This window comes from Mustela putorius, unplaced genomic scaffold (genome assembly GCF_011764305.1).
Source record: "Mustela putorius furo isolate JIRA1106 unplaced genomic scaffold, ASM1176430v1.1 tig00003859_pilon_pilon_pilon, whole genome shotgun sequence".
Taxonomy (NCBI): domain Eukaryota; kingdom Metazoa; phylum Chordata; class Mammalia; order Carnivora; family Mustelidae; genus Mustela; species Mustela putorius.
Window position 1 is genome coordinate 30219943 of NW_025422011.1, and position 11900 is coordinate 30231842.

Consider the following 11900-nt stretch of genomic DNA (forward strand, 5'->3'; position numbering starts at 1 on the left):
GTTTAGTAAGATATGCAACACAAAATATATTGATACAATAAACGAAAAACAGAGATACAGAGATCTATGTAATATACATGGTATACTTACGATTATTAAAAAGAAAAAAGTTATAAGGAAGAAAAAGAATAGACAGAGGTAAATCAAAATTCTAATAGTGATTGTCTTTGGGAGGTGGAACTCACATGCCCGTTTTCTATTTTCCCATAAATCCCCAAAGCATGGGTTAATTTTATAACGGGGGAAGAAAACCACTTTTATTGAAAAATTAGATGCTAAGCAATTTGGTTCCTTCTTCCTTCCCCTAAGAGAGTGTGCGGTAGTGAAGAGTACTTTTGTTTCAGCTGATTAAGTTCACTGCTTCTTTCGTCCCTACGGCTGGTTTGAAGGGAACACAAGGTCTCTAGCCACAAAGACAGGTATTCTAAGGCTCTGGTAGGCTGGCATGTTCCCAGCAAACAGAATTACCGCTTAGTAACTGCTGGTGGAACCAGATTTTCGGCAAGTCCTATGGCGATCTGCACCCCCTGCAAACGCCTATCCCAGGCCAGCACGCAGAAGAAGCGGCTACAATTCACTGCTTGGGCCTCCCGCTAATCTCTCCCTTTAGGAGGTCCTGTTTCTGAGTGGGTCAGAGTGGGGAGCACAGCAGGGTGGAGCTCTCTCACTAAAGAGTCACGAGGGTGGCCCTGCTCTGGCAGGCATTTGGATTTCCCTGGTTTGGCAAAGCTGAGAAGGGCAGGGGGGGTTGACCAGCAGGCTCTGGGGAATTACAAGAAGTTTGAATCTCTTGCAATTTCAGTCTGCACCTTTTTTTGTCTCCCCCAAACCTTGCCCAGAGGCTGTTTCACCTCAGCCCTCCATCATTTAAGCTTCATCAGGTAATCATGCCACGCCATTTTCACAGAGGAAGCTTTTCTGGATGAAAACAAAGAACACCGGCCTCTACACACTCAGACGGGTCTCCACCCTTGACCAGCAGGCCACCGCCCCCACTGCCCCATCACTGCCCAGAGATTCTAGGGCCCAAAAGTTCTGTTCTTAAGAGCCTTAGCATGTGTGTCCAAGAGTAGGGCTAAGTGACAATGTCCTTCCACAAAGGATAAAGAGATTCCTGGTGGGAGGAGGCAGCTCTCTCTCTCCCTCCCTCCCTCTCTCTCTCTCTCTCTCTCTCTCTCACACACACACACACACGTGTGCGTGTGCAGCCAGAAGTTGAGGCCTGGATGAAAGCAGGGGACCCAAAACTGTCATTCAAACTTGGGCAGAGTTTGAAAGAAGCTGAGGACACCCTCAGGAGGAATCAGATGCCCACTGACAATTCAGGAAATTAGTTCGCCATTTTGTAGGGTGACTGTTAAGTACCTGAAGCCAGGAAAGACATGTGCCGTGCAAACGTGAGCACGACGGACACAACTCCTGCCCTCTCAGAGACCACAGGGAAAAAGAGGGAAGGGAGGAGGTCCAGAGCCCAAGCTGGATGAGGTCTCCCTGTCCTGGGGGCTCCAGTGGTCAGACAAAACCTTCATAGGGATTTCTTCCTGATTTCGGAATGCAGAATGCACTGAACACTTAACGGTATATTTTTGCCCTTCTTGAAGTATTTTATTCTTTTTTTTTTAATAAACATATATTTTTATCCCCAGGGGTACAGGTCTGTGAATCGCCAGGTTTACACACTTCACAGCACTCACCATACAAAGTATTTTATTCTTAAAAAGTTTTTTTAATTACTGAAATTGTTGTATACTGACATTATTGTCTCCCAAACGTGTTCTTTTTTCCATGACAGTGACTAGTGATTTTAGATGCTTACACGTGTTTACATGAGGATTTCATCTCTTCTGCGCTAATGGCTAAAACATAATTACGAGCTGTGCTTGTTAACCAAATCGAGATATTCCGTGAGACAACGATTCCTAATATGGAGGCGTCCTTGGGCCGGGGCCCGCTTATCCCCGTTCCCATCTCCTCCTCCCGACTCGGAGGTGCCTTCATTAGCAGAGGAAAGAAAGAGGTCTTTGTGATGACGTCATTCCCAGACCACCCTACACAGACAATAAAACTGAATTTGAGAGAAGCCTGGTGAAATAAGAGCTCGGAAATCACAGAACACCAGAGCTGCAACGGCCCTGAGAGCTTACGTAGCCTAGTCCGCCGATGCGAGAAGTGCGCAGAGAGGAAGAGGCCTAAGGTTACGCAACCTGTTAGCGGGGGGACCGTTTTCACCAAGGTAAACATGGGGAAACTCATCGCATGGAAACTCCAGTATCATCATGTGTTAAATATTACGCCAGACAGGGGGCCTATCGGAGGGGGGCCGGCCCTCCGCATGGCCTGTGACATGCACAACCACAGAGGGCCACAGGGCAACGTGGCCAGTGCCACAAAAGAGCCACAGACAAGGGGGCATGGGACTACAGAGAAGGAAGCACTCACTTCCCAGGGGAGCTGAGGACAGCATTCGGCAGAAGGGGCTATCTGAACTGGGTTTTAACGACTGAATAAGAGTTTGTTGTATAAGGAGAGGATGAAGGTCATGCCAGAAATACGGAAGAGCACATATAGAGGTGAACACGTGTGAAAGGACGTGATGTGTTTGGGGAATAAAGAGTGGTTGGATGCGGCTAAAACTGGAGGATTCCTGAAAGGGAAACAGAGGTAAGACAGAAGGGTGCAGAAGGGTGACAGAAGGAGCAGCTGGGGAGATCATGAACACACTGAGGGGGCGTGATCTTGGTGTTAGCAAACAACAGTATATTGGCCAAAGGATGAAGGTGGATTGAACTGAAAAGGACCAGAGACAGGGAGACCAATGGAGTGGATACTGCAACATTTCAGGTGGAAACTAGAAATGTTAAAATTAAAAAAAAAAAAAAAGAAAGAAAGAAAGAAAGAAAGAAAGAGTGAGTCTCGAAGAAGACAAAGGGCACTTCTGGGGCTGGACCCAAGGTGAGAAGTGGGGTGAGGCAGGGGACCACTGGCCGGGGCCGTAGCTTCAAGCTTTAAAAGGACTGAAAAGGAACATTTTGTGACACATGAAAATTACATGAAATTCAAATGTCAGAGTCCAGCTGGAGCACAGCCACACATGCTCCTTCACCTCCTGTCTATGGTAACAAGGGCAGAACCCAGGACAGGCTGGGGGACGGGGGGAGGGGGCAGTGAGGTCTGTAATATTTGCTATTTGCCCTTTAAGAGGAGGTTGCCGAGAGGAAGGGAGCCCACGGCTTCGGGCACCTGGTGGGATGGTGGAAAGAGAGAAGCAGACTAGGGCAAGTGGCATGGGTAATAGCGTCCTCGAGGGCGTGTGGAGTTGGAGGGTCTCGTGAGAGATCCAGGAGATGGGGGAGTGGGGGAGAGTGGTGTCTGCCCTATGGGTGAGAGATCTGGCCTTCAGACATCGATTCGAGAAGCATCAATGGGCAGAGAGTCATTGAAGCCCTGGGAGTCAGTGAGATAATCCATGGGAGAGGAAAAAAAAAAAGAATACCCCAAAACAGAGAACAAAGCTGGGGAAGTCAGAGCCCCAGGAAATGGTGTGAGGGGGTAAACAGGCACAAAAAAACTTGAGAAGGACCGAGAAAGACTAGTCAGAGACACAGGGAACGATTTCAGTGAGGAATAAGGTCAAGGGAGATGTTTTGAGGAAAAGGGATGAAGAAATGTCAACTGCCACCAAAAGCCCCAGTGGAACAGGGATGGAAAAAGAGACCGTGGGTCCTGGGAGCCCTCAGCCTGTGAAGCTTGCCCTGTGGAACAGGCGGATGCGCTCCACTTCCCTCCATCCCAGGGCCACTCCTGCTCAGCCTCTCTCCATGGGTCCTCCATGCTCAAAAGCCTCAGGGCACAGGCCCTGGGCCTCTTCTACTTCCTAGCCCAGACACCACCACCCCGACCCCAAGCCCGGCTCCCGGAACCAACTGTGAATTCAACACCGCCACTGCGAAGTCCAGCAGGCCCCTCTCTTGAACAGACCCCCGTCTTTCTCCCCAAACCATATCCCCCTGCAGCTGCTCCAGCTCAGCGACGGTCAGCTCTCTCTCTCTCCACCGTTCAAATCCGGATCCCTGGAGTCATCTCGCTTCTCCTCCCGTCTTCCATCCAACCACTTGGTGAATCCTACCCACCGCACATCTTCCGACTACACTTGGGATCAGCGCCCCTCCCCACTCCAGGCCCCCACTGCTCTCCCCCACCTCCAAGCTCACGTCCCTGCTTCCAGCTCGGCCCCCGTGGTCACGCAGCTCCACACCAGAGCAATCCTACTGAAACACAAGTGCAGTCATGTTATTCCCCTATGCAACCCCCCTGAAACTTTCCCATCTCCCTGAGTAAAGGAGAGGCATACAATGGCCTCCAGGGCCCTACACAACCCGCCCCTACCCTCCATCTAACCCCTGAGACCTCACCACCTTCCACAACTGTCCTCACGCTCTCCTCCAGTCACAGCGACCTCCTCATCAGCCCTCCACATATCAGATCCACTCCTGCCTCAGGACCTTTGCATTTGCCATTCCCTCTGCCTGCAGTGCTCTTCTCCAATACATACACATGACTCTCTCCCTCTCCTCCCTCAGATCTTTCAGAAATACCCTTCTCACAGAGGTCTTTTCTAGACATCCCATTTTACAGTGCCAACCATCTCTCAACCCTCAACACTCCGTGTTCCTTTGTCCTGCTTTATTTTGCTCTAAAGCCTCTGTCACTACTCTAATACAACACAATCTACCAATTGATCTTGTTTATTATCTGTCTCCACTACTAGAATATAAGCTCCATGAGGGCAGAGAATTTTGTGGGTTTTTTTGTTTTTGTTTTTTTTGGGCCATATCCCAGCACAATGCCTAGTCCATGGTAGGCACTTAGTAAATGATTACTAAAAGAATGAGGCTAGTGGGTCAAGAGGTGACTAGGAGATAAGCCCGGGAAAGCCGTTAAGGCAATTCTTTAAAGATCCGCTGTCAAGGAGCTTGAGAAGAAACCAGTGTCAGGAGATCTTCTTCAAATGGGAAAGACTTGGGCGTATTTGCAGAATGTCAGGGGCTAGAGCGGCATAGAAGAGACGGAGGGTATGAGAGCAAAGGAATCTGGCTAAGCCAAGTCCGGGAGGGGGCAGAAATGAATGGCCTCACAGTCAAGGGGACAAGGGACCTCTTTGTAAAGCACTAAGGCAGGCAAGGAGCGTGAGAGGAGGTACAGATCCAGGGGAGCAAAGGGAAAATGAACAAGTTCATACTTGGGCCTTAGTTTTCCCGGTGTGGGGAAGAGCTTGGGTGGTGAGGGTTTGAGGCGGCACTTTGGAAAATGAGAACACACACTGATTCAGGGAAAAGAGAATTGCTCAGTAAGGCTCAGGGTTCCCCCCACTCCTGAAACCATTAATATGTTGCAGAGTTTGGGGAATCTTTCCCAGTTACAGTGGAAGGCCAATGAGAACCACGGTGGTAAATCCCAGTGTTCTTTTAAAATTATTACACTAAAGCCCTTATTGGATACTTTGGGCACCAGACAAAATGTCAGACTCTAAGGGATAATAAATGGGTAAGTGATAGGAATAATCATTGCTGCTGACCCAACTCAGGGCACTGCCAACTAGCAAATACAATTCCAGATGGTGTCCCTGGAAAGAGCAAGTCTTGAGGACAGATCTGGAGAAAGATGAAAGGTGACCCTTTGGGGCAAAGGACTCTGAAAGGCTAGTCTCAGGACCTACACCAGGGGGCTGCACATAGCATATAGCATAAAGGAGGGCTGGAACCACAAAAGAGAAGATCCACAGAACAAAGCCACTTAACTACAACTCCTGACAATGGGCCCAGATACGCTAAAATGCTGAAATAGGGGGTGCCTGGGTGGCTCAGTTGGTTAAGCATCTGACTCCGGATTTCAGCTCTAGTCGCGACCTCTCCGTGCTGTAATCCGGCCTGGCCTGGGGCTCCACAGTCAGCGCAAGTCTGCTCCAGAGTCTCTCCCTCTGCCCCTCTCCCTGCTTGTGCACAAATGCTCACTCTCGTCACTCTAATGGATAAATAAAATCATCTAAATAATGCTGAAATACGACATTATAGAAACAGGAGTATCTGGTGTACAAGGAAAAATTCCTAATTTCCAAAGGGACCAAAGCAGGGTTACAAGAGCTTCATAGTCATAAGATCCTAGGCTATCTGCAGAATCTGTAGAATCTCCCGGAGTCCATAACAAAAAGACTATTTCAAATTTTTTTTAAGGATTTTATTTATTTATTTGACAGACAGAGATCACAAGTTGGCAGAGAGGCAGGCAGAGAGAGAGAAAGAGGAAGGGAAGGACGCTCCTTGCTGAGCAGAGAGCCTGATGCGGGGCTCAATCCCAGGACCCTGGGATCATGACCTGAACTGAAGGCAGAGGCTTTAACCCACTGAGCCACCCAGGCGCCCCGACTATTTCAAATTTTAAAGACTATGTCAAATTGAGCTATCGATTTTAATAGCTACCATTTATTATTCATACCATGCTATGCATATTCCATGCTTTATTCCCATTTTATGGATGAAGAAACAGAGGCTTCAAGAGATAAGGAAGTTGTCCTAAGTCACAGCAATAAATAAAGGGTTGGACCAGAAATCAAACCCAAGGATGTCTGGTCCCAAAGACCATGCTTTTAACCTCTATTTTCTCTTTTTTTTTTTTCACTTTTAAAAAATATTTATTTCATTTTTTAAAAATTTATTTTTTATTTATTTTCAGCATAACAGTATTCATTTTTTTGGTAAAATTTTTTAAATTTATCTTCAGCATAACAGTATTCATTATTATTTTCTCCTTTTTGTAAGATTTTATTTATTTATTTGACATAGAAAGATCACAATTAGGCAGAGAGAGATGGGGAAGCAGGCTCCCTGCTGAGCAGAGAGCCCAATGTGGGGCTCGATCCCAAGACCCTGAGATCATGACCTGAGCCGAAGGCAGTGGCTTAACCCACTGAGCCACCCAGGAGCCCCTATTTTCTCTTTCTAAAGTTATTATTTTTTTATTGAAAACACAGGAGTGATGACTACTTTTAATGCATTCTAGACTTATAAGTCATTCTATAACGACTTATATCAAAAGTCATTCTATGATGTATGTAGTGGGCATTTTTAAAAAGATATATTTTTATATTACTGACTGAATATTCTTACATGTAGTATGTCTTTCCAATCTTGGTATCACAACAGGTGTCAAGTGAATGAATGGCAGTCCCTGGACCCAGGAGAACTCCATGCTCAAGGTCACACTAGTGACCCTGAGGAATCACGTTCTAGAACATTAGTACGGGAGAAGTAGGAGAAAGCTCTTTCTGCAAAGCACAGAGCTGTGAGTTTTTGCAGGATCCAGAGCAAGATCTAGCCTTACTCTTACTGAAGTGATGGGTAGTGGGCCCTTGACAGGGAAAGCACTGATCACTGAGACTCAGCACACACACACAGCTGCCTTTTTTGAGCTCACAGAACTACCACCCACAGCGGCGAGCAGTTGGGGCTGAGTGGTGGTGGGCCCCTGTAGAAGAAGCAAACTCACCGTTTATATCACCTGCTGTCATTCATAAGCTGAATGACAAAAGACTCAGGACTTAACAGTTAAGGATAGCAAGAGTAAGATCTTGCATCTATTTCAAAAACACAACAGAGTAAATCTGAGACAGGGAAGGGAACGGTTCAGGAGCCACAAGCATGAAACTGTTTTTAAATAAGCTGATAACCAGTTCAGTGCGAGCTAACAGTGTGAGGTAGGCGACAGAGTAAGAAGAAGCAATACTAGAACCTGGTGTCTGGGCTAGAACAAAGGAGGGGCCAGCCCCCTTCTAACCTGGGCGGCTGGACTAGACTCTGAGGCTACCATGTGGGTTTCTGGGCCGCTTACTTTGGAAGGGTCTGCTGGTTATCTTCGTTTCCCTGCGTGCCCCACTATGATCGCTGCACTGCTCTGTGCCCTGAGGGAGCGGACCCCTACAGGTTGCACTGCTCAGGTTCCTTCCCTCTGGGTCCAGCCAATGGGAAGTGGCCGCAAGAGATACAAGGGCAAGAAGAGAGAAGACACAGTATCTCTTGTACCACTATCTCCTCGTTCCACCTCCCCATCACTGCCAGCCACTGTGTCTCTCTACAGCCATAGTTGCTGTCAAGCACCCTCCCCCTTCCATAGTTGCAGCTCTCTGTGGGTTCCCGTTGGCTCCTCTTGTCCCTTCCCATCTCGAGGTGGTAAAAGCCTCCACCGGTCTGTCGCTAGGCCCTAGGTGCCTTACTATCCTTTCTGGCTTTGCTTACCCCTGCCCTCACCTCTGAAAATGGAGCTTGTCGCTAGGCCCTAGGTGCCTTACTATCCTTTCTGGCTTTGCTTACCCCTGCCCTCACCTCTGAAAATGGAGCTTTCATGACAGTATTTTCCAAATCCCAACTGAGCTGACCTTGTCTCTTGCAGGGCTCCCAAATGAAACTGAAGGGATAGGACACCAGCAAGCCATAAAATCATGCCTATGAGGACCGACTATAAGAACAGAGGATGTTTGTACTGGTGAAGGAAGACTCCAGGAAACAGACTAATCCCCTTGGGGGGGGGGGAGTGAAGAGCTACAATCAGATTCATTCTTCTGGCTCCAGAGATGCTCTCTCTCTCTCTCTTTAGGTGGAGACCAACTCTGTATTTTTACAACAAATTTTTCTAAAGAGTTAGCAAAGGTGGGCTGAGCACACCCGGTAGTTCAGGAGCTTCAGAAACTCTGAGCTGTTTAGTCCTAGCTAGAGAGCCCATACCAGGACTATAGCAGGAAAAGGTTAGAAGGGTAATTAAGGGCTTTCCAAGCCAGGATTCCATGATTTGCTACCAGCTATATACTACTCAGACAGTGGTTTACCAAAATAACCAAACCAGGAACAACATTTTGGGGCTGTGTTTCACTGCTTCTCACTCCTTTGTTGTATAACTCTCAGCACGGAAGTTCTTTTTACACTAGAAGGTAACTCAGAAACACGGAACTCACTTTTCATCGCAGCATCACGGCCTTCAAAAGCAATATTCCCAAACCACCAAGCAGCCTATAACAAATTTTAACCAAGCAACTTCTATCTACACATCATTAGAGCTTCTTCTGAACTGTCACTTCAAACAAAAACCAAGATGTGAACTCCGCCAATGAGACAAAGTATTTCACATGCAAATGGTCCTGGAAAAAAAACAAGATCACTTCCATTCACCCTGGTGGGGAAAAGAAAATGATTTTTACAAGACCCCTCGACTCCTGAGTTCACAAAAGGGTCACAGTGCGATGCTGAGTGTGTCTAATCCAGGCTTTCCCCGTGAGTAAGAGTTTGCCACTTATTACAGGGCCCGGCCGCTAGGAAAGCCACTCATTCATTCAACAAACATTAATAGCGCCCTGCTGGGCCCCGCGGGCGGACGCGAGATCCAGAGGCTAACTCTGCTTCTGAGGTTCCGTGGGGTCAGGCAACGAGCTGATCTCAAAGGCCAACGAAGGCAACGAGTGAGAGTGCGGCGCCCGGGAAAGTTTCCGCAGGAACTTGGGAGAACGCCAGCCTTCGGGCGCCGAGAGGGCGGGGGCGCGGGCCTCCCCGAGAACGTCGCCTCCGCCTGGGGGGCCCCGTCGCCTCCCGCGGCCCCGCGGCTCTCACCCACAGCCCAGCGCAGGCGTCCCCGGGACCCCGGGTTGTCGCACCCCGGCGCCGCCGGGCCCTGGCGAGCAGCGCCCCCCACCCCCGCCCCCGGCCACCCGGAGCTGGGCGGCGGCGACGAGCAGCGGGGCGCGCTCAACCCCGGCCCCGCGTTCCGGGCAGCGCGCGCACAGCGCCGCCACGCGCCCCCACCGCGCCGGGCACTCGCGGCGCGCTCCCGCTCGGCCCCGGAGCCCCGGCCCTCGGCCCTCGGCCCTCGGCCCTCCGCTCTCGGCCCCGGCCCTGCCGCGCGCCAGGCCGGGCCGCACTCACCCTCCTTGGCTTTCTTCCTCCGGGCCAGCGTCCCTCCGAGTTTCCCCAAGAAGGAGTCATCTTTCTTCCGGGACGGGGGCGACTTAGGAGTGGGGGACTTGGGGACGGAGGGCGACTTCTGCGGGGACGTGGCCATGGCGGCGGAGCGGGCAGCCGCGCGCGGGCCGGCCGGGACGCGGAGCTGGCGCTGGGCGGGTGCGGCGGGACTGAGGCTGCGGCTTTCCAAACGGAAGCGGAATTATTCCAAGCATTTGAGGCAGCTCACGCTCGCCTTTCCCTTCCCTCTCTCTCTCTCTCTCTCTCTCCCTCGCGCCGCCCTCCGCCCTGGAAGGAGCTGCGCGCTCGGGGTCCTCGGCCGTTCGGGCCTGCACCCGCGCCCCTTGACTGCCCGGAGCGGGGAGGGTACCCCAAATCTGCCCCCTTGCAGGCCGTGCGGCCTCGTCTGTGTGTGTATGTGAGACCCTTCAGCCTGGGAGCGCTCCAGCCTGGAAGCCACATGTTCCCCGGGCTCGGCACCCACCACCGGTCCGGGTGCAAATCGGGGCTTGGGTGATGACTGAAGCGGAGCGACCTGCTGCTCTCCCAGGGTCCCTGCTGGCTGGGGACCTCGCTCTTCCCCTGCATTTCTGCCTATACGATGGTTAGGCCATGTCTTGTGTCCACGAAAGAGCGTGAGTCCGCTCCGGGAAAAGAGAGTGAACCAAAATGTGTTTAGGTATATATCCATGTTGCTACGCTTACCTATAGCGGTCAGCCTCCTCTTCACTTCCATCCCAGGGTGAGAAGTTTGAAGTTCGTTAGAGCAGGGCTGAGGCTTCTTCTTAGCGGTTTCTGGAAGCCCAATGGCTTATACAAAGGAGGATCACACAAATGTTGGTGTAAATTGAATGGGAAGGTACGACCATGGGGTCCTGTGAAACAACCCCGCACCCCAAACTTATCTTGGGTGCGTGAAAGCAACCGAACAGCAACCAAACTCATTTGGGATAATGGAGTGGCACCAAACACCCGACTGAAGGACTTGCTAGAAAGGATTAAAAGGCACGTTTTCTTGTGCTTGCCCCCCTGAAGTTTGGGGCTCTCGGGGCTGTCTCTCCCCCTCACACAGCCCCCTTGGCAACTGTTTCGTCCAAGTAGCTACAGCTGGTTGACCTTGGGTGACCACCGGCCCCAAAGGGAGTAAATGTTTGACTGGAGAGCAGCCAATCAGATGAACTCAATCAAAAATCAGAACTAAGTTAGAGACTGTTGTCAGAAGTCAGGCACTTAATGGTGATCAGAAGACTCCATTACTGGAATGTTCGTTTTTAGCCGTAGGCAGGGGATCAGCAGAGAAACCAACCAAGGGAGCAAGGAAGTGGGTTCAAAAAGCCAGGTGGTCTGAATAACAGAAAGCCACGGGGGAGTAGCTGCCTGGACTTCGAATCTCTTCCCAGTGCCCACTGCAGCTCCCCAGAGGGCCAACCCGTGCTTCCTTCCTAGGATGTGTTCCTAAAGCTTTAAATAACACATCCGCCTTCATTCCAGCTAATCAGCAAACTGACAAGCAGTAATTCCTGAGAACAAAAATTTAACACACAAGACCACCAATAGATTCTCAGTGGAGTGTGTGTTCATTTTATCTTGGTGTAAGAGTCATAATCCTACCTTTCAGGGTTGTTTTTTGTTGTTGTTGTTTGAAAATTATACTTTCTTTCTGTCTCTCTCGCTCTTTCTTTTTTTTTTTTTTTTTAATACTTTAACCAATGCCTCTTAACTAGCAGAAAGCAGGGAGGTCATGCTGACTGCTAAAATTTTCACCTAGGAGCAAGGAAAGATTACAACACCCTCCCAACGCCAACCACCACCTTGATAAATCTTAAAGGGATATGGAGAAGCCAAAATAGACTATGTTTTACATCACTAATAATTCTTGTTCAGGATATTGGATACATAAAC

General features: G+C 49.8%; 1 protein-coding gene across 1 annotated transcript in view; it reads right to left on the reverse strand.

The window, feature by feature from the left end:
- Positions 1-10220, reverse strand: part of PARVA (parvin alpha) — a 172482-nt gene extending 162262 nt beyond the window's left edge. The window contains exon 1 of the mRNA XM_004751997.3: positions 9963-10220. Coding sequence (XP_004752054.2) covers positions 9963-10098 — 136 coding nt within the window. The 5' untranslated portion in view covers positions 10099-10220. The remainder of the gene's footprint in view (positions 1-9962) is intronic.
- Positions 10221-11900: the final 1680 nt, after the last annotated feature.